Source organism: Canis lupus, chromosome 37 (genome assembly GCF_003254725.2).
Source record: "Canis lupus dingo isolate Sandy chromosome 37, ASM325472v2, whole genome shotgun sequence".
Taxonomy (NCBI): Eukaryota; Metazoa; Chordata; class Mammalia; order Carnivora; family Canidae; genus Canis; species Canis lupus.
In genome coordinates, this window is record NC_064279.1 from 11,926,980 (window position 1) to 11,950,795 (window position 23,816).

General features: G+C 38.9%; 1 protein-coding gene across 3 annotated transcripts in view; it reads left to right on the forward strand.

Annotated features, from left to right (window-relative positions):
• Window positions 1-722: 722 nt before the first annotated feature.
• The window catches only part of FAM117B (family with sequence similarity 117 member B), an 85,686-nt gene continuing 62,592 nt past the window's right edge, over window positions 723-23,816 (forward strand). For all 3 annotated transcript variants that reach the window (XM_025441705.3, XM_025441702.3, XM_025441703.3), the window contains exon 1: window positions 723-1,466. In XM_025441705.3, coding sequence (XP_025297490.1) covers window positions 857-1,466 — 610 coding nt within the window. In that variant the 5' untranslated portion in view covers window positions 723-856. The remainder of the gene's footprint in view (window positions 1,467-23,816) is intronic.

Here is a 23,816-nt window from a genome sequence, read left to right on the forward strand (position 1 = left end):
AAAAAAAAAAAAACCAACAACAAAAAAACCCCCACATCCTAACCAGCAAAATTTTAATCTCCCTGAGGTTTAGCTCGAGGAGATTTAAACAAACAAAAAGAAGCCGAGGTGTAAAATGCCCATAAAAGATCAGTTAAATTTCCCCTCCGAGCTCGGTCCAAACGTTGACGGAATTAGGACAGAACAAAAAGAGATGCGCTTACACGTCCTCGGCGCGGAGATACTGAGGTAAGGAGAGGAGTTCTGAGGGCGAGACTTCGGACGTCCTTGGGGACCGCTCCCGTCCGGGACCTTCTCTTTGGCAACACTCCAGAGTCCGAGGCCCCAGGGCTCCCCCCTGCGGGAAGGGGAAGACTCGCGTGGCCAGGGCGCGCACGCGTACATTCACGTGTACACACACACACGCCCGCGCGCGCGCACACTCTACACACACGCACGGCCTGTTCCCTCCGCTCCCCCTTCCCCGGGGGGCGGGGCCTCTTTCTCTTTAAAGAGCAGACGGCCTCGGCGCAAACCCAGGCTCTCTAAGGCCCCGGGGGCCCGGACCCGAGCCGCGGGCAGCCAATGAGCGCGGCGGAGCGGCTCGAGCGCGGCTGACGCGGCACCAATGGGCGCCCGCGGGGGGCGGGGACAGCGGAGGAGACACTATTGTTGATGAGGAGGAGCGGCGGCGGCGGCGGCTGCACCACCACCACCTCGTTGCTGCCGGCCGCGGCCCGGGCGCCCCCTGCTCCCCGGATTCCGGCTTCGTCACCCCGTCGCGGGGACCTTCCCTCCGGCCTCGAGAAGCCGAACCCTGCAGCCCAACAACAACAAGCCCCCCCCGTCTCGCCCCGTCACCAGGGAGGGGGGGACCATGTCCCAGCGGGTGAGGCGCAATGGGTCCCCCACGCCGGCCGGCTCCCTCGGGGGCGGTGCGGTCGCCACGGCCGGGGGAGCCGGGAGCCGCCTGCAACCCATGAGGGCGACGGTTCCGTTCCAGCTGAAGCAGCAGCAGCAACATGGCAGCCCCACGCGGAGCAACGGCGGCGGCGGCGGCAACAACGGCGGCTGCTGTGGTGGCGCCTCAGGCCCCTCAGGCGGCGGCGGCGGCGGCGGCGGCGGGGGCGGCGGGGGCCCGCGCACCGCCTCGCGCAGCACGAGCCCCACGCGCGGCGGCGGGAGTGCGGCCGCGCGCACCAGCCCCACAGTGGCCACGCAGACGGGCGCGTCCGCGACGTCCACGCGAGGCACCAGCCCCACGCGCGGCGCCGCGCCCGGGGCTCGCGGGAGCCCCCCGCGGCCACAGCCCCCGCCGCCGCTGCTGGGCACCGTGTCGTCGCCTTGCTCGTCGCCCACCCACCTGTGGACTGGCGAGGTGAGCGCGGCCCCACCCCCAGCCCGCGTCCGGCACCGGAGACGGTCCCCGGAGCAGAACCGTAGCTCCCCGGAGAGGAGGAGCCCAAGCGCCCCGGTTTGCAAAGCAGGTACGTGCTGGGGACCGCGCGGCGAGGGGAAGGCGGCGGGAAGGGGTCCTGGGCGCGCGCGGCTTTCGCGCGGGGACTGCGGCGCTACCGCGGAGCGGGGCGGCCGGGGGGCGGGGCCGGGGCGGGGCCGGGGGCGGGGCGGGCCCGCCCTCCACACACCTCGCTCCGTGGGCGTCTTATTCATGGCTCTACCGACCTTGCTCCGGTCCCGCATCGGGCAGGTGCAGCCGCTAACCTGGTGGCTGTGCCGAGACGTGTTAATGATGAACCTGGGATTCTGGTCACACGCTGGTTCCTGCTTACCCTGCCTTGGGAGTGAGGCTAGGCGTGGTTTGTCACTTGGGTAATGTTAGTATAGCACATGTCTGCTGCTAAGTATTTCTTTTTCTCAAAACAGTTTCAGATTGTAAAGACTGAATTCATTAGCATAGCAGATTTGGATTCCTGTAGAGACGTGAGGCTGGGAGCCTTTAGCATTTCCTAAGACTTGGTAAAAGTGGGTAGCAGGAAAGAAGTAAGTTACAGAAGATTCCTTTAGAAGGGTTATGGGCTTCCTCCTAGAGTCCGGATGTATTTCTGATATACAGATGTTGTTTAGATGTAAAACCATTGATTTGTTTTATTAAAAAACGAATCTAACATTTATCCCTTTGTTATTATTTTAGGGATCCCTCAAAAAACCCTGTTGTTTTTCTATGTATTTGGGAGCTTTCTTGGAAAAGGTTCTGAATGAAGCTGTTGGGTTCCACTGGAGTCATTCATAAAGAGTAACTCAGAAAGAAATTCACATTGTGAAAGTGGAGAGATAAGATTTGTCATCGAATTGCCTTCGTATTAGAATATAGTGAGAAAAAGAAATAGGTGGTTTTTAGCTTATGCAGTTATACTACCTTTATTCTTCCCTAGAGAATTTCTTTAGACTCGGGCAGAATTACTGGAAATTTCAGGAGACCTAACACAGTACATCTCAACCAAATAAGAGATTAAGTAGTTTTAAGGGTCCCTTCAGAAATGCAGGGAATGGGATGAATCTTTCTTACTATTTTATCAAAGATTTTAGACAATGGATACGTTTGGAGAGATCGCTCTGAAAAATGATCAATAGTGTTTTCTAATTAGAAAAAGAATACTGTTTTAAACCTTTTGAAAATGCAGGGTTTTTTTTTTTTTTGACTTTTACATTGTTAAAAGTACTAGAATCCTCCTCTCCTTCAAGTAAATAGTTGTCACTTTACTAAATTCCTACCGTGTGGTTGGTGATTTACCTACAAGATCTCATTTTAACTCTCATGATAGGTTTTGGAGAGGTTAAGTAACAAGTGGTAAAGTCGAATTTGAATTCTGCTGGATGGTACTCCAAAACCGTGTCTTTTATATCAAGGAGGTAGCCTCATGATGTATAAGAGAGAATCTGGATATATATGATGCAGCAAAATTACACATGCTTAGGTTTTGAAGCAAGTCTTAGATGTATTGGTGAACAGAATTACTTCAATTTGCCCTCTATCTTCTGGAGCTGGCACAGTGTGGAAAGTGGAAGCAGAGCAGCAACCTGAGGAGAGTCTGGTTAAATTAAGTATTGGTAAAAAGTGGAAGAAGATGTTCTTCCGCTTTTTAGGACCCTGTTTTGCAGGATGTGCCCACTGTTCATATGTCCCAAAGCTGCCATGTCTCAGATCTGCCTTCCAGTCATAAAAGTAACCCTTCTCAAAAGCTTCCCACCATCTCCCCACCAATACCAGAACAAAACAACCAAAACCCCCCCCAGAAAATAAAAACTTTTTCCTCCGGTGCAGCACTCTCAACTAGATGTTGAAAGGAATAATGTTCATCATTAAGTCATACTGAAGTGAATGTCCGATAGCTTCCTTCTTGGAATGTCTGGTTTCATTCTAGTGAACTTTCATGCAGAGTAGGACTTTCAGATTTCAGATTTCACGTCTTTATAACACAAACACAAACACAAAATTTGCTGTTTTCTTCAGACTAAATCTGGAGGGAGAGAAAGGGAAAAAGAATCTCTTTAATCATTGAGACTCCCTTTTTGCTTTGAGGGAAATTTTCTCCAATTTCCAGCCTCTGTGAAATGTGAAATCCTTACTGATAGAGGAGAAGGGCCTCTACTTCTGTAAACCTCATATGACTCAAATTCCAGGGATCATCTAGATAAGGCTGCCATCTTCAAGGTCTCTGTCACATGAATTGGATGCCCTAACCTTTATTAGGGAACCCAGTATCTGGAAGCCTCAGAGTTGGAGGGCTCAGAATCTTCAGGGGCATCTTACTCTGCTAGACTCTTACCCAGTTGCTTTATTCCTCTAGGGTCAGAGATAATCATTGGTTAATCCAGAGCTTCCTTCTTTTCACTACAAGAAGGTAACCCAGGCATCTAGCCCTGACACATTTTAAACTTCTCACCTTCAGCGCCTGCCATCTCCATGGCAAAGTGGTTTGCCATTAGGAACTGAGATGTGCATAGAGAGGGTAACTAGGCAACAGTGTTAACTGCAGATAAAATAGGGAAGAAGGTGAGGTTTGTTTTTGTGCTTTCCCCTCCTTTTGTCTTTTTTTTTTTCCCCTCCTTTTGTCTTAATAAAATGTCAAATAGCTGTATTACAAATAGAAAGGTGGCATATTAGCATAGGCTTTGGATAGACAGTCTGGGTTTAAATTTGTTTTCTACCACTTAGAAGCCATGTGATATGGGGAAGTGGATAACTTTCTAACCCTTAACCTTTTTATCTGTAAAATAGGTGATCATGTTGATATATACTTCATATGGTGGTAAGGATTAAATGAAAGGAAATGGAAAAATACTCAGCACAGTACCTCAGTATAAAAGTTAGCTATTGTGTATCACATTAGTTTTGCTTCTAGTTCTAATGGATGTAACATAAATTGCCAACATAGGCTTAGTTTTCATGGTTGTATGAAATTTCAAATTGGAGAGAACACTGCCTGTCAGCATCCAGAACTGTAGCTCACCTGTGGTCTGGGTCCCGCCCCCCCCCCCCCCCCCCCCCGCCGGGTTTATCTGTATCAGAATTACTTAGGGTCCTTGCTAAAAACGCAGGGTTTGAAAGTCCCCCATAACACCCCCTCCTGTGATTTTGCTGTAATCTAAATTTGAAAAGCGGGCACTAGAAGCTCCAAAGGAAAATAGTTTCATTACAGAAAAGAACGCTAGTATAGTATGTATAAAAATTAGTTTTGCAGTGTGGCTCTTACATATGTAGCAAGTTGTGTTTTTACTAATTTTTCCCTTACTTGGTATACATTATGTTATGTGTGAATTTGGTTGTTTATTGGGGTGGGGGAGTGGTAAGAGCAGCAACAAGAGATGGACTTTTCTGGACTAGTAATCGGGAGGTAGGTTACCAGGACTTGATCTCTATGGCATTTGGGTCTTCTGCTTTCTAGTACTCTATGATATACACAGCTTTAAGAATTCAGTGTTTCTCTAACATTTGGAGGATTGATTCTAACTTCATACCTTTGGGGGAATCATTTTGGGTTGTTATGTGTATTTAATAGTTGATGATGAGGCAAAGTGGAACCTTACTCTTAGTTCAACATCTTGGCTGGTAGACTTTACATTTAATTCAGTTTTGTAAGTAGTGATTGAACTACTATGTGTGTTAATAACTGTGCAGTACAAAGATGTAGAAGACACCGGGAACCCCAGAGACTCACAAATCAGCCATGTAAAACATGTACAAAAGTATATAATACGTTGAGCACTCTAGGCTCATAGAAGAGTGAATAATTCTGTAGGGAATGGGTATAGAAGTTCTGCCAGAGGAAGGTGGCTTTAGATTTGGGTTAGAAAAAGAAAAACAGAACTTTATACTTGGATCATAGAGGTGTGGAAATAGGCATGACATATTCAGACTTATGTGTCATAGAGTATAGGATATAGGAGAAAAGGGGGATGGAACAGTAGAAAAGAAAGTAGAAACCTAAGTTTTCAGGAAAGCTTTCAAGATAATGTATGAATTAGAATGTATTCAATGGTTCATGGCTCTGCAGTCAGACTTCTAGGGTTCAAATCTTGGCATTACTGCTTATTTAATTTAAGCAAATTCACTTCACCTTCAAAAAGACTGCTATCGGGGTGCCTAGGTGGCTCAGTCAGTTAAGCATCTGACTCTTGGTTTCAGCTCAGGTCATGATCTCAGAGTTGTGAGATTAAGCCCAGTGTCTGGCTCCATGCTGGGAGTGGAACCTGCTTAAGATTCTCTCACTCCCTTTCCCTCTGATCCTCTCTCCCCTCCCTCTCCAAAAAAGGGGGGAATACTAATAGTGTTTATAGTAGAGGATTATTAGAAGGATAAACTCCTTTTAATCTCTGTGGTAATAGAAATCTCTCAGTATTAGCTATTTTCATATCATCTTTATCATCCTCGTGATCTGAGGGTTTAGACATTTGAGGTAATTTGTTAGTGGTAGTAGCATTTATATTCTTAAGATGTGTAGAGTTCATAGTTACTTAGATGAGTAGAACATGAATTTGAGATGAGAGAGACTTTAGGATAGTAACTAAGGCATCGAGCATGTGAACATGTGAATTTAGGAGCAGTGGAAATGGGGATGGCAGGATAAAAGAGAGTGAGGAGGCTTTGATTTGGTAACCTGATAGAATAGAGATTGATAAAGAGGCAGTTGAGAATGATTGGTTGGTTGGTGGTACTAATTGTGATAAGCAGCACCATAGGGAATGCAAGTTTGTGAAAAGAAAATGAACAAAGTTTTAGACGTGCTTAGTTTGTGCTCTGAGGAAATCCAGGCAATTTCCTAGACTGTGGAAAATACAGTTTTAGAATTCAGGATGCAGTTTGATTTAGGGACAAAAAATTGGGACTCATTGATTTCAGTTCAGTAAACATTCAATTAATATGTTCTTCATGCTAGGCATTTGCATGTGGGCAATACTTGAAATGATCAGAATGGATAAGATGATGGGGAGAATGCTGGGATAGAACTCTGGGAGAAAATCAAGCATTTTAAGGGTAGAAAAAAAAAAGCCAGTGACGAAACCTGAGAATATGGAAGAAGGAGAAATAGTAGAATAGTGTTGAGGAAGCCACAAGAAAGATTGGATTTCAAGGAGGGGATGATAAAGATTTTCAAATTCTGTGAAGAGAACAAGTAGGCTGACCCTGGAGAATAGACTTTTGAATTTGGCATTTGGGTCAGTTGATGATCTCTGAAAGACAGTAGTTTGTGGGGAACAGAAATTGGACTAAAGTAGTAGGTGAGGACGTAGAGGTAATAGAAATTACTTTTAAGGAGTACAAATTACTCTTATGTCACTGAAAGGAAGGAAAGTGACAAAACAGGATGAAAAGTCGAGCTAAGGTTCCTTTATTTATAGAATGGAGAAAACTTAAGCAAGTTTTTTAGATATGGGGAAAGGATTCAGAGGAGAATGAGACCACAGGTATAAGAGAAAATGGAAATAGTAGATGGGGCAAGGTCATGGAAAATGTGAGTGGCAGTGGGATCTGACACATGGAGAGTCTGGAAATCTCAGAAACGACTAAGGACGCTTCTTTCTCCAAGGATGAGACGGTAGTAAGGGTGGGTTAAGATGATACATAATTTAGCAAGAGAAGGGAAGGAAGCAGTAGAAAGGAAGGAAGTTGAGAAAGTCAGCTACTTCTATCTCCAAACTACACGCTCTGGTTTCTCTTCAGATCGCATAAATCTTTCGCCTTTTACTATCTCCAAACTACTTTAAAAAAATAGCATATTTGTCTTAAATACTATATTTTTATTTTTATTTTTTTAAAGATATATTTTTTAAAGATTTTATTTATTTATTCATGAGAGACAGAGAGAGGCAGAGACACAGGCAGAGGGAGAAGCAGGCTCCGTACGTACGGAGAGCCTGATGTGGGACTTGATCCCAGGACTCCAGGATCATGCCGTGGGCCGAAGGCAGGCGCTAAACCGCTGAGCCACCCAGGGATCCCCAAATACTATATTTTTAAATTTAAATTTTGTTTTTATCAAAGTACATTTATGTAATTAAAAATATCAGCACTGGGGTACCTGGCCTGCTCAGTCAGTGGAGCGTGTGACTCGGGGTTGTGAGTTCAAGCCCCATGTTAGGTGTAGGGATTACTTTAAAAACCTTTCAAAAATCCGATAACACTGATCTTATAATCAAATAAAGTGTTTTCCTGATATATCTCTCTTCTGTCTTGTGACTCTAGAGACAGTCACTTTCAATACTTAGTGCTCTTTATTTATGGGGAAATTTTTTCTGTCATTTCTCCTTTCTGTTCTCTTTGTTGTATCTTTTTGGAATCCCTGCTCTGTGGGACCTCTTGAATTAAACTAATACTTTTCTTATTTCTGTCTTAGTTTACATCTTTGTTCTTCTTTCTAGCAGATTTATTTTATTCTCTTTCCTTTCAATTGATTTTTAAATCTTGGTCATCATATTTTCATTTTTCTTTTTCTTTTTTTTTAAATTTTTTATTTATTTATGATAGTCACAGAGAGAGAGAGAGAGAGAGAGAGGCAGACACACAGGCAGAGGGAGAAGCAGGCTCCATGCACCGGGAGCCCGACATGGGATTCGATCCCAGGTCTCCAGGATCACACCCTGGGCCAAAGGCAGGCGCCAAACTGCTGCGCCACCCAGGGATCCCTATTTTCATTTTTCAAGAGAATTTACTTTGCTCTGATTGTCAATGTCTTCTAAAAATGTTTATAAAAGGTATAAATATCCTCAAAATTGTTTTTTAGCCCTCTGCATTATCTTCAGAGCTCTTTTTGTCTTGAGCTTTGTCTGTCATGTTGAAAATTGTCATTAGTTTTCTGTTAATATTTAAATAAGGGGGATCCCTGGGTGGCGCAGCGGTTTGGCGCCTGCCTTTGGCCCAGGGCGTGATCCTGGAGACCCAGGATCGAATCCCACGTCGGGCTCCCGGTGCATGGAGCCTGCTTCTCCCTCTGCGTATGTCTCTGCCTCTCTCTCTCTCTCTCTCTGTGTGTGACTATCGTAAATAAATAAAAATTAAAAAAAATTTAAATAAGACCCAAAAATTTGTCTGGCTATTCGTCTGGCTAAGTCACTGATGGCAGACTAGAGGATCTTACAGGAGAATAATGACAAAAGGATTCTCTAATGCAGAGTTTTTTCCTGCCAGGTTTCCCAGGGAAGAGTCTTACAGTATCATGCCTGAGGATATGTCTGGTGTCTTTAAGTCCAGAGCCTGCCTAGTTAATCTCTCTAGACCAGTTTTCCCCAGTCTTTTTGCTCTGGAGGTAATTTCTGTTTCTCAAGGAACCCCTGCTTTCAAGATCAATAAGCTAAGATATGATGGTATGGTGGTAATTAATGTTCTTTTGAGTACAGACTGATTTCTCTGTGGATCTATTTGACCAGTGAGTTACAAGCTTATTTATTTTGTATAATTTTCCCCTCTGCCTCTTGGGGGGAAAACATGGTTTAGCTTACCTTTCTTGAAATCAACCTTCCTTCCTTCCTCTTTCTCTCCTGCTTTCTTTCTTTTTCCTCCCTATTTCTTCCTTTTTTTCCTCTCCCTGTTTCTTCATTCCTTTCTTTCCATTCTTTCCTTTCATTTTTTTCCTCCACTCTCCCCTCCTCTCTTTTCTCCCTTCTTCCCTATCCCCCCTCTCTTTCTTTCAAGCTCCATGCCCCATGTGGGGCTCGATCTCATGACCTGGAAATCAAGAGTTACATGCTCTACTGACAGCCTGCCAGGCGCCCCAGTCTCTTTTCTTTTCGTATATATTTTTAAGATTTCTAAGCCAATTTCAGTACATTTTGCTTAAATAATGTGATTTATTTTTTCTAAAGGTAGACTCAATAGATTTAATTTATTTTTATTTCTTTTTAAAGATTTTATTTATTTATTCATGAGAGACACAGAGAGAGAGAGAGAGAGAGAGAGAGGCAGAGACACAGGCAGAGGGAGAAGCAGGCTCCCTGCAAGGAGCCCCATATGGGATTCGATCACGGATCCTGGGATCACACCCTGAGCTGCAGGCAGACACCTGACTGCTGAGCCACCCAGGTGTCCCTCAAAAGATTTAATTTAAATAAAATTAGTAAAGTTAGTTTTTTACAATATGAAAATTTATTGACAAAGTTGTATAATAAAGCTACAGAAACCATAAGCCAAGATAATATGAAAAAAAATTTAGCCTGAGACAGTTTGTGTAATAGTTAGAAAAAATTCTTTCTGTAACATGATCTGTCTCAGACGTAAGTCATCAAAATTGTACACTTCTTTTGGTTTCATGATCTCTTTTATAGACTTATACATAAAAAGTGATTGTTTCAAAATTTTAAAAATTATCTCTTTAAGGCAATACATGTACTTGAGTGTTTTTATTTTGTTGTATGAATAATTCTGGGTTGGACTTGAAATGAACACACCCACATTTCAAATGAAACAAAACATTTCTTTCCTTGCTTTATGCTTGTTAAACAAGAAAAAGTTTGTTTATTCATATAAGAAGTTGAAAATGCAGCAAAGTATTCATTGCTTTCCTGTGAATGGCAAGACACTTTCTTTGCACAGAAATCTAGAACTTCTGTTGGGCAGTTCAAAAAATCTTGGATTGAGTTTACCATCAGACTGCAACTAATTTATCACTTCATATATTTGCTCTGAAAACTTGGCTGAAACATCTTTTATGTGGTTGTCGTTTTTCCTGTCTGTTGTCCTTGTGGGTTATACATTCCTATTCCTTCAGTCTTCTTAGAAATATAACAGCCTTTCTATCAAAGGCTTGCGTACAGTGGAGGTGAAATTACCTTTAGTGTATTCCAAAAAAAATGACATGGATTTTTTTAGTTGACCATTCTTTGTAAACTAGTATAAAATTCTTTTGGAAGTAAACTTAAATATTTTGTTTGGAGTTCTTGCTCTTAAAGAGCTGATTTTGTAGTTGTATGTTATAGTTTACCTACCAGCAAGTATTCCTTCCCCTCCTGCAGATAATATATACACATGATAAAAAAGGTTATAAATGGTAAAAGAAAATAGTAAGAGGTCTTCTCTATACTTGTCTTTAAGTTCATTATTCTCAGAGAAATTCAGTTAGCTGTTTTTCTTATATTATTCCAGATTTATTCAATGCATGTACAAATATGTATATATGTGACTAAACTTATAGGTTTATTTACTACACATATTTCATCAGGCTTTTTTTTGAATATTTAGATCATTTCCAATTTTTGCTGTTCTTACTATATTGCTGTTCATATACTATGTTGAATATTTTTGTTTATACTTTGTACTAATGAGTGTGTATCTGTAGGATGAATTCTTAGAAATGAAATTTCTTGTTCAGAGATATGCATTTTTCTGTTGTCAAATGTATTTCAGGGCTTCATATTAGTTCATACTTGACTTCCAGGAGCCTATGTTCTTTTCCCCCATTTTGCTTTGGATTATTATTTTTTTTATGATTCCATTTTATCTTTACTATTAGTTGTATCTCGTTTTACCACGCTGTAAGTGGTTACACTCAAGCAGTGCTGTCCAAAAGAACTTCCTGCAGTGATGGCTATGTTCTGTATCTATGTTGTCTAATATTTCATGTTAGAATCTTCTATTAATATACTTCCATTTCCTGCCTCCCATCCTTTGTGCTCTCATTGTCAAATATTTTGCTTCTCTGTTGTAAATCCTATAATACATTGTTGCTATTTTTACTTTAGATTATCTTTTATAAGCAATTAAAAATAAAAAATCTTTTATATTTACTCATTTTTACTGTCTTCAGCACTTCTAAATTGTGTGAAATAGAGTGGTTGTAGTGTGAATGAAAAAAGGGCTTATTTGAGAAGCAAGTAATTGATGGGACTTGTTAACTGATTGCATTTGAGGGATGAGGGAAATGAGAGCATAATGATGCTGAGATTTTTAACCTATTTGGGTTATTAAGTTAATAATGTTAATGGCAACTGGTTTCTTAAGTGCTACTTTATTCTGTATGCATACAGAATAGACCACAAACTTTTGGAGTAGGGTGCAATAATATTTTTAATAATAGACATTTTGGAAGATAAAGAATAATTTTTTTTCTTTTTTTTACGCATGCCCTTCTAATTTACCATTCTTAAAAATCGTTATTTTACTTGGTGTTATACTGGGATTTACTGAACTCTAGTAGTTTCTGGTAAACACCATTTCACATTAGTTATGTTTTCCCTTTGTGCATGTACTGATATTTCTAAAGATAAGGATAAATGATGTCTGTTTATATTATTTTAGAACTTGAGCTCACTCTGTGCAGAGCTGCTTAAAAGGTATTAAGAAGACATCCCTGGCCTTAATGGATTTTAGAATTGGAGAAGCAACATAGAATTTTATAATATTCAAGATTTAATAGTAAAACAAGGAAACATATAACATTACTAAGAAGAGTAGTATTTAATGGCAAAAGCCTGATAATGGCTATATGGGACTCTATTGTGAGTCACTCTTTATGTACAAGGATTGCCAGGTGATTTGTAGGTAGACCGTCTTCTCCAGAAAGCAGTTGCCATTCATGGTATGCCTAAGAATTCTTGTAATGTCTGCTTCTGGAAATTGATACAGTATCATAGGAATGCACCTGATCTACTTCAGAAATGTTATGTTTTTTTTGTATAGGAAAGGCATAGGACCACAACTTTGGACAGTCTCCCTACCAATTTTTTTTAATACCGTGTGGTCCACTCAATGCTTCTGGTTATAATTAATTTGTTCCTTTCTCCCTTTAGTTGGGGGAATTGGGTTAGGTAGAACTTGCAAGATTTAAATGACATCCAGTAAAAATTTTCTTCAAATGAATGAATGAAAAAAAAATGAATGAATGGTTGGATTCTTGTCTTTGAAAAAATATTGTGAAGACCCACACCCCATCCTCTATTTGTCTTCTATTTTTCCCTGTTTGTTTGGAAGGCTTGGGTAGCATTGGGTTTTGCCTAGTTTGAGTACTATTTTTTTGTCTTATAAATGAATTTTTTGGATGAAGATTATACTGCTAGCTCACTACTAAGTATAGTATCTTTGAAAATCCTTGGAGTCCTCCTATTGGAAATTCCTTTAATACTCTAAAGTTGCATATTTCTAGTAACAGTTGATTAGATTATTCTGGTCCATCTACACATTCTTGACTGGTACTTTTTAAATTAATAGTTTACTTTTTTTCTAAGGATTTTATTTGTTTGTTAGAGAGGGCGAGCATGCATCAGCAGGCGGAACAACAGAGGGAGAGGGAGAAGCAGGCTTTCCGCTGAGTAGGACCCTGGGATCGTGACTTGTGCCCCCCCTAATAGTATACTTTTAATTTTTTAATTGCTAACTGTGTTTAAAGCTTAGTTGGAGATTATGGAACAGTTTCCCTCTTTGTAAAGCTTTTTAAAATGTCGTGTTAAAAAAATAATAAAAATAAATAAATTAATTAAAATGTCATGTTAAGCTTGGCCCTGGGCCGAAGGCAGGCGCTAAACCGCTGAGCCACCCAGGGATCCCCTGCTGTGTGAATTTTGATAAATAACACAGTTGTATAACCACAACTATGATCAACATACAGAATATTTCTATTACCCATAAATGTTTCTCACACCGTTTAAGCATTCTCCTTTTACCTCTGGGCCATAGCAACCACTGATTTGTTTTTGGTTGCTGTAGTGTTATTCTTTCAGAACATCATATAAATGAGTTACACAGTACTTTGTCTCTTGAGTCTGGTTTCATTTACTTAGCATAATGCAATTGAGATTCATTAATGTTATTGCATGTATCAGTAGTTCATTCCTTTTTATATCTGAGTAGTATTCCATTATACCCCAGTTTGTTTATTCATTTACCAGTTGAAGGATACTTGGGGATTTTCATTCCTGATATTGGGAATTTGTGCCTTCTCCCTCTTTTTTTTTTTCTTTAATATATAGTCAGCCTTAGGTTTATCATTTTTGTAGATCTTGTCAAAGAACCAGTTTTTGGTTTCATTTACAATGTTATTTTTCTGTTTCATTGATTTTTGCTCTTGTCTTTATTATTTTCTTTGTTTTACTTACTTTGGGTTTAATTTGCTCTTTTTCTAGTTGCTTCTCTGATGGAAGCTTAAATTACTCATTTGAGACCTTCTTTTCTTTTCTTTCTTTTTTTTTTTTTTTTGAGACCTTCTTTTCTAATAGAAGCATTTAATGCACATTTTTCTCTGAGCAGTTGTTTAGCTGCATCCCGTAAAATTTGATTTTTTAAAAATTTTAGTTTTTTATTTATTTTTATACTTCGTGAAATAGTACTGTGTAGAAAGCATCTTTCAACTAACATCTTTCATGAAGAAAGAAGTACTTTCAAATCTGTGTGGAAATATAAGGAAATTGCCATATTCTTAATTCTGTGAACCAACACTATGTAAAAAGTGTCTTTTAAATTTTTTTTTATTTAAATTTTAGTTAACACACAGTGAAAGTTTAATATTATATATTTAATATATATATTTCAGTTCAAAATATTTTCTACTTTCCCTGAAACTTTTTTGGCTCATGAGGTAGTTATAAATAGTTTGTTTGAGAATATTCTAGATAACTTTCTTTTATTGTTTTTTAGTTTGAGTCTTTGTCAGAGAACATGTTTCTTATATATAATTTCATTTTTTCTAAGTATATTAAGGTTTGTTTTATGCCCCTGCATATGATCTGCCTTGAAAAATGTTTCATCTGCCTTGACAAATGTGCCCATATGTATTCTTGTATTCTTAGCTGTTGTTGGGAGTGGAATGTTCTATAAATTTAAATTAGGTAAAATAGATTGATAGTAGTTTTTAGCTCTTCTATATTCTTGCAGATTTTCTGTCTACTTGTTTTATCAATTACTAAGAAGTTGAATTCTCCAAATACAATAGTAGGTTTTTCTTCCATTTTTGTTTGCTTTGGCTTCATGTATTTGACACTTTTTTTTTTAATGTGCAGGAATATTTAGCATCATTATGTTTTTTTATATTGACCTTATCATTATGAGTTTTTTTTCTTATCTCTGGTGATTTTCTTTGTTCTGCAATCTACTTTAATGTTTGTGTATGGTCTACTTTTTCCATCTTTCAATATTATTCTATATTTCCATCCTATCTGTATTATATATGGTGGGTTTGTCTTATAGACAGCATATAATTGGGTCTTGTTTTTTAAATAGACTTTATGCCCATTGAGGGACTTGAACTCATGACCCTGAGATCACGGGGGGGTCCCCAGGATCTGGTTATTTTAATTTAGTCTGATGATATCTGTTTTTTAATGTGTTTCGATCATTTACATTTAGTGCAATTATTATGTTTGGCTGTTTTATTATTTGCTCTCTGTTTTCCCTTCTGTTTTTTTTGTGTCACCTTCTCCTCTTACCTATCTTCCTTTGGATTACTTGACTATTGTTTAGTAATCCATTTTAAGTTATATATTGGCTTTTTGGCTATTGGTTTGTATAAATTTTTTTGTTGGTAGCTGAGGGGATTACAATATAGATAACTTTTTATATACTTGAAGTAAAAGGCAGAGATTCTTTAATCAGCTGTGTCTCTTTAGACTCTTCTTTTATGTTATAGTCATGTCATATATATTACATCTTCATACATCAAAAGCCCTATGCAGATCATGTATATAATCTTATGTATGTATCTGCACAGTATACTCTTATAAAATTTTACATGATAATGATTGTTTCAGAAGAAAATAAATGTTCTAATTGATTAAAATTAGATATAGTCAAAAGCAGACTGGGTCTTTATTATAAGCTCTGTATTAAAAGCAATTGAAATGGGAGAAAATTATTTTAGGAAAATAAATGTGAAGATTGGAAAAATAATTTATGTTCTTTAGGAAAATAAATATGAAGATTGGAAAAATAATAAAAAATTAATAAAAAACTAAGTGAACTGACTCAGAGTTCGTATTGGAAAATACCTTGTTTGTAAAAAATTATTGTTACAGTTTTTTAATTGTATATACATTTATTTATTCATGATAGAGAGAGAGAGAGAGAGAGAGGCAGAGACACAGGCAGAGGGAGAAGCAGGCTCCATGCCAGGAGCCCAACACGGGACTCGATCCCGGGACTCCAGGATCGCGCCCTGGGCCAAAGGCAGGCGCCAAACCACTGCGCCACCCAGGGATCCCTAAATATCTATTATAGATACAGGAATGAAGAAAAGAAAAAGGTCCCTGCTATTGGAAAATATATACTAACAGGGAAAGTACACCATAAAACCAACAAATAGGTTAGGTAGTAACAATAGAAAAAAAAAGTGGGGTGAAGGAGTTAGGGAGCATGAGGTAAGGGGTTGCCACTTTTTAAAAAAGATAGATAGATGGGGCTGCTAGGTGGCTCAGATGGTTAAGGGTCTGCCTTTGGCTCAGGTCATGAACTCAAGAGGCCTGGAATCGAGCCCCAAGTCAGGCTCCTTGCTCAGCAACGAGTCTGCTTCTCCTTCTCCCTCTGTCTCTACTCATGTTCTCTTTCTAATAAATAATAAAATCTTTTAAAAAACTAAAATATAAATTTAAAAGATTAACATTTATTTACTTATGAGAGAGAAAGAGCACAGTATGGAGAGGCAGAGAACAAGGGAGAGAGTCTGAAACAGACTCTATGCTGAGATGGATGCCGGGCTGGATCTCATGATCCTGAGATCACAACCTGAGATGAAACCAAGAATCAAATCAGATTGCCACCCAGGAACCCCTGGGAGGGGTTGCCATTTTATACAGATGTTAAGGAAAGCCTTTCTGGTAAGGTTATATGTGAATAGAGACTTTAGGACAGACAGGGGAAAAAGACAAGGGCATCAGGGGAGGGATCCTGCTGTAGAACAAGCTGAAAAGTCCTGAGGTACAAGTATTCTTGGCCTCCCCCAAATCACTTAACCGTTTCCTCTCCTCTACCCTCCCAATCAAACAATACCTTTCTAGTCGTTCTTTCCTTTCCATACCCAATATTACAGACCTAATTTCAGCCTTTGTCACTTCTTGCTTTAACAGTTCCACCACACTAGTCTGCCTACAGCTTCTCCCTTCCTCCATCCTACACTCTGCTACCATTTATGTTACCAATTCCCTTAAAAGTTTTCGATGATTACACAATACACATTGAATAAAATCTATAATCTTAGTTTGGCATTTAAGCACTCCTCCAAATCTATCCCAACCTGTATTCCCTATTTTTCCTACTGCTCCTAGAAAGAGTCAATAGAATATAGTGTTTAAAACAGAGGCTCTGTCCAAAGTTTGAATTAAAAACCTTGACCTGGGGCAGCCCAGGTGGCTTGGTGGTTTAACACTGCCTTCAGCCCGGGGTGTGATCCTGGAGACCTGGGATCGAGTCCCACGTCGGGCTCCCTGCATGGAGCCTGCTTCTCCCTCTGCCTGTGTCTTCGCCTCTTCCTCATGAATAAATAAAATGGGGATAATTAAGATATTCCTTTTAAGATTTGTTGTGAAGATTGCTTAAAAAAAATCTATGTGCAGCATTTAGAATCATCTCTGGTAAATCATACATATTTCATAAGAAAATAATTTCAAATATTTATATGTATGTCTCTTGCAATCTCCTAGTTTATTCAATAAAATTTATTAAATCATGGTACATCTACATATGAAATACGATTTCAATAAAATGAGTGAGGTCTACGCTATATAAGTTAGTTATACCTAAAAAAAAAAAAGTTAAAAATCATATAATCCTTCCAAAAGAGAAGTAGCTCTATGTATAAAAAAAACATTCCAACTTTAACAATAAAAATGTGTAACTTTGTATACAGTATGATACCATTCTACAAAAGTTGTCAAAAGTTAATATATATGTATACAAATAGTTATATGTGTAGGAGTATATCACTATATAAAAATTCTTCAAGAAAATAAAAAAAACTGTTAATAAGAAGCCATGGAGAAGAATATCTATTTTCCATTTTAAATCCTTCCATGAAGCATGAGCTTCTTTTAATCATGTACATGTATTATTATTTTAAAAAATTAAAAATATTTGGGGGCACCTGGGTGGCTCAGTTGGTTAAGTGCTGCCTTTGGTTCAGGTAATGATCCCATGATCTGGGATGAAGCCCTATGTCAACTCCCTCCTCAATGGCAAGCCTGCTTTTCCCTCTGCCCCTTCCCCCACGACCTCGCTCATGCTCTCTCTCACTCACTCTTTCAAATAAATAAACAAATAAAATCTTTAAAAAATTAAAAATATTTAAAACCAACACATGCCAGGCACTATATTCATTTACGGTCTGTTGGGACAGGCAGGTTCTACACAAGTAATCAGAAACCTAATGAGACTTAAGAAGGAAGAAGAACAGATTGTTCTGAAAGCTTATGGAATAGAAGTGTCATCAAGCTCAGACCTGAAGAATTAGCATGAGTTAGCTAAGGAGAAAAAGTTCTTCAAGCTAAGAGGAAAGAATGTGCAAGGGATATGAGGCAGAAAAGAGTATTTTTGCTCAAGAAATCAAAATATAGTCAATATGGTAAGGCCACACAGATAGAGTATGGCTAACTTCCTTTTTATCCTGATGAAATCCCACCCTTTTAAGACCCAGTTCAAGTACCATATCCAAGAAACGTTCCCCAACTTTCTTCTGTTTGTAGAAGCACTGAGTATACACTTTAGCACCTGCGACACAGTCTACTGAACTCAACTGTTTGTCTCTCACACTAGCCTATAAGATCCTTGAAGGAACGGATTTTATGTCTCCTTTGTCAGTTATAGAATACAGCAGGGGTTAGCCAACTATGACCATAGGCCACGTACCTAAGAATGGGTATTTACATTTCTAGAAGGTTGGAAAAAATACCAAGAGTATTCCGTGACATGTGAAAATTATATGAAATTCAAATATGACATGTGAAAATTATATGAAATTCAAATATCAGTGTCCATAAATAAAATTTTATTAGAATATAGCCATACTTATTTATTTACATGTCACCTATGGCTGCTTTCTTGCTACAATGTCAGAGATGATTGTTGTGGCAGAAACTATATGGCATACAAGTTTAAAATATTACTGTCTGGCCCTTTCCATAAAAGGTTTACCCACTCCTGGTAAGCCTTATATCTGGCATAATGTCCCTGAACTTTCTTTATAGTCTCCCTATTTGAAACTTGAGTGGCCTAAAGGATTATCAGAAATTCCAGGGGGTGGGGGGGAAGAAATGAAATTCTAGGGTAGTAATGCACACTTAATATTATAATTTCTTATTCTGAATATAATATAAATACCTATTTTCATAACTATAGTCTCCTACAGAAACCAAAATCCTACTAAAATCTGGACAGTTTATACTTACATTTTTTTAAGTAGGCTCTATATCCAGCATGGAGCCCAAAGTGGGGCTTGAACTCACAATTTGGAGATCAAGACCTGAGCTGAGATCAAGAATCAGTGCTGAACCAACTCAACCACCCAAGTGCCCCAACGGTTTATACTTTCTTAATGTAATTATAAATATTTTCTATTTTGAAGAGCACATGTTTCCTATAAAAATAAGATTTAGTGCACCTGGGTGCACTGAGCACTGGCTCAGCTGGTTAAGCATCTGTCTTTGGCTCAGGTCATGATCCCAGGGTCCTGGGATAGAGTCCTGCATCAGACTCCCTACTCAGTGGGGAGCCTGCTTCTCTTTCTCCCTCTGCCTCTCTCTCTCTTTTACATCAACACACACCCACACACATGCTCTCTCTCACATATGCTCTCTCAAATCTTAAAAAAAAAAAAAAAAAGGATTTAATGTTGAAGTCATCTAAAAGAAACACAAAAATGTATCCTGAGCCGAGGCCTCATAGTCAACATGCTCTCCTCTACTGGTTGTTTTCCTGACAGCTGAGTGACAATTCTTCATTGTCAAATAGGTCAGGGACAGTTAATGCATCCCATCCAGTTAGGCTGGAGCCACATGACTGGTTTTTGCCATGTGTTATGAATAAAGTGACATGACCAAAGCTGATGTAAGAATAAGTGTACCATCTCTAAGTTTTCCCCTGTCTATGTGGTGCACAGAAAGGACTAGTGAAGTTTCAGCTCGGGTCTCTGAGTCATTGGTTGGAGGACAGCTATGTGAGAGAGCCACTCAACATACAAAAGCCTGAGAGGACTCTGCTGTGTTAAGTTACTGAAATTTCTAGTCTATGTTTTAGCAGACAGTGTTAACTACCATAACATAGTATATGATAGTTGTATATGATAGTATATGATAGTATAAGAGAAACTGAGGTGGGAGGAACATTGGTTAGTGTAGGTATTTATGTTGTTCTAGCAATACATGGGAATATTGGTGAAAACTCAAAGGACAAATTTACCTACTTTGAGGATATACAGTATCTTTCAGAAATTATACCTGAATCTATCAATGCCCCACCCAAATTCATTCACAGCCACAAAGGAGAGCACCTACAGTTTCTATGGACAGTTTTCCAGTTTCTCAAGCTTCTGTACCTCTCTGCCTGGGAGCATTCTCTAACTAACGGAGCAAACTCAACTTGGCAGGAGGGCAAGCAGAAAGTGCCTGGGAGTCAACATCCTTCAAACTCTCAACCTCTAAGGAATAAGAAGTGGTGGATAAATATCCTAGCTTTCTCCTTCAATGAGGTATTTCTACATAATCTATCAGAGGTGCTCATCAAGTGAGCTCCAGTTCCACACTATAGTATACTACTTTTCAGTGCATTCTTATTGGCTTTTGTCCCCCTGTGTCTTCCCTACTTCCTCAATCAAACAAGTCCTTCCTTATTTCAGGATCATCTTCTGGAGAACTTAAACTAGAATATCATGGAACATTAACTTCTAAAACTACATCTTTATACAACTACCTTTCTGTCAGTATGGCAAATAACGTGGGAACAATACACTGAAATCATTAAATTACTTGTCTGACCCTCTGGACATCATATTGAAGATCACAATTACCCTTGATTTAGAAACAAGAAAAAAAAAAAAAAGAAACAAGGAGAAAAACCAACACTTTCAAGCTTTCAAAGTTAGTAAAGTGTTGGTAAGTTTATTTGAAACACTGAATATAAGGACTCAAACTTCAAAATGCAAACATCAAGGAAGACCAAAATCTTTGCCTGTCTAGTATATACTCTCTCCCCATCCTTTTCTTTCTTTTGGCAACAGACTCTGGTCTTGAATAGCATGTATAAAGGACCCAGACTTGGTTAACAATAGTACCTCTCCTTTTGGGTGCAGTAACTGGTGCTGGAGTGAGCACAAAACCTAACACAGTCCCTTGGTATTTTTTTACCTGGAGTTGGTGGGGAAGAAGCCCCCCTGTCTCATGGGTCTTGCAGATGAAAACACGAGTCTGGAATGGTCTGCGGCCTTGTTCCTAGCTATGGAGAGAAAGTTACTACACTAGAAAATATGAACTTGAGGACACAGACTTACTCTGTCTTATTTCATTTGTTTATTTCAATTGTTTCTCCAGCAACTAAAATTTTGTCTAGCACATAGCAGAAACTCAATAAATACTTGTTAATTTGAAACAGTAGAACAGAATGATGCTAACAGACACAGATGAAAGATTATGACAAAGTATCCTGAAAACATCCTTGTGGACAGATCTATGCAGGTTCTTGGTTATTCAGAATTTCATTAATTCTATTGCCATTCTACTTAGTAGAAGTTGGGTTCTTATTGGCAACCAAAAGTCTAGAAAAATATATCTCAAACAAAGGAAAAATCCAAAAAGATGGATAAAGCAAATTGGTGCTTTTTAACATTTCTTCATCTTTGACCTCATAAAACACTGAAAAATAAGGATTCCAAAGGAAAAAAAGCAAGTCATCTACCACTTTTTCTAAAGGATGATTTAAGGAAATACTTTTACAATGACATGCCTGAAAATTCCATCTAAAACAATGTGAGGAACATTTCTCTGAGTTTTGTTCCCTCTTGGCCAAAATATCTCCAAGAATAGTTTTTATAATTTAAGCTTGATTCAATTAACAGATTAACTTTCAAAAAAATCAACCTGAATAATTTCGGCAGAAAATATCTTCTGGTTCATCTCCCCTCCCCCTGCTTTCCAAAATAAGCAAACTTTATTCTGTCTTTATTATTTATTTTGCAAAGCTGGTACTTTTTCTTGCACTTCCGGCAATAAAAGCAAAGATTTCCTAAGTAAAAAATCTCACTGATTTCCATACTATGTGGGACGACAAACCTGTTGGCAAGTAAACACTCTGATACATCATAATTATTTAAAAAGACATACTTTTCTTTATCAATGACAATTTTTTCTCCTTGAATCACCACTGCTTTATTTTTGAAATCATGTCTGTTTTAAGATTTCTAACATTATAGTTCAGTATCTATGTTTACAAAATATTGGTTGTGATTTTAAAACACTGAAAAATACTTCTACTTGAAATGCCCTGTTTTCCAACTTGTTCAGCCAATTTTTCCAGATCACTCTAACCATTCTATCCACTATCAGTGTATTTACTCTCTCTGTTTCCCCTAAAATTACTCATGCCAGACAATCTTAGAGGAACTCACTACTAGAGACTCCTCCAACTAGAAGCAAGAATGGAGGAACTTCTCATATATATTATGCCTTATTTTTATGTTCTTTTGAAACATCCACCCTAGTATAGTGTTTATTTGTAATAATTAGTCAATGTCAACTAAATTATATTACATAATAATTGTGACAAGATTTTAAAACACAGGCCTTGAGATGCCAGGGTGGCTCAGTTAAGTATTTGCCTTCAACTCAGGTCATGAACCCAGGTTCCTGGGATAGAGCCCTGCTTCTCCCTCTCCCTCTCCCCTCCCCCTGTCCCCCGCTTGTGCTTGCCTTCTCTTGGTCCCTCTCTCTGAAATAGATAAATAAAATCTTTGGGGGAAAAAATGATCTTGAAATGAAATAGGAGTTGAAATCCCACATTTAGTGACTCTCTGAAATACTACATGACTTAACTCTCTGGGCTCAAGAATGCTCATTTATGAAATGGGACTAAATATAGCCTAATTTGGAGGCATGCATCTAATGCAAGAGGTATGAATTCAAACATACTTCCTTTCTTCTTTCTTTGCTTATACAGAAAATAAAGAAAACTGCATCCCAAATCCAATGTTTTGTATTACACTCTAAATAACGCCTCTCTTTTTTTTTTTTAAGATTTTATTTATTTATTCATGAGAGACACAGAGAGAAAGAGAGAGAGGCAGAGACACAGGCTGAGGGAGAAGCAGGCTCCATGCAGGGAGCCTGATGCAGGACTCGATCCCGGGACTCCAGGATCACGCCCTGGGCTGAAAGCAGCGGCTAAACCGCTGAGCCACCCAGAGATCCCCAATGCCTCTTTTTAATAAACAGATCCTTATGTTGGATGAGGATTATTACTAATCTCTCTTTAAAAGTATAAAACAGAATATTTTAAAAATTGTACTTCCTAAATGTTTAGATACTCTAGATAAACTAAGTTCATGCATGTATAGTTCTGCCCATTGATGTGACAGGTGCTTCTCAATAAAATCTTTAGAACCTAGTTATTTTGACTAGTAATATGTATACTGATTTGATTGTGATTTTACTTCTAACTCATCCACTATCCTCTGTATTATTCCTCATCCTCATTGCATCACCTTCTCTGTGGTTCAGTCATGCCAAATGTGATTTCACTACATATCCTCATCCACCACTATCCGAAAGATGGAAACCTACAGAAATAAACAGCCAGCATACCTCTTCAACTAGATAATCCATTATTTATTTACTTTTACTTAGATCCCTAAATGTCATAGAGGGGCTCAATGGCTAAGGTTCATCTTGAGACTGGTCTAAAACATAATACAAGTACCACCCAAGGGCACCATGATAAAGCTGTTCCTCTAGATATAAATTACTTTCTTCAAAGAATTCAAGAACAGAACATCACTCTACAAAAATAGAGAACACATACACAGAAGAAACTTTCTCTAAGCCAGCTCAAAGAGAAAACTTTACCAGAACAGTCCAAATAGAGACCCAGAGCATGTGGAATTAACATTATTGCCTTATTTTTAATCTTTTTTTTCTTAAACATTTAATTCCATTGTAAATCACTGCCATAATACAGATGGGTTTTTTTGTTTTGTTTTTCTTTAAAAGAAAGCACTTTTATGCTTGGGGGTTGGGGAGAGAGGAAGAGAGAATCTTAAGCGGGTTCCACATCCAGCATACAGCCCCATCCAGGGCTCAATCTTATGACCCTGAGATCATGACCAGAGCAGAAAGCAAGAGTTGGATGCTTAACTGAGCCACCCAGGCAACCCCAAATAGGTTTTTTATTAGACCTTTTATTACAGAAATGAAACATTCTACTTCAA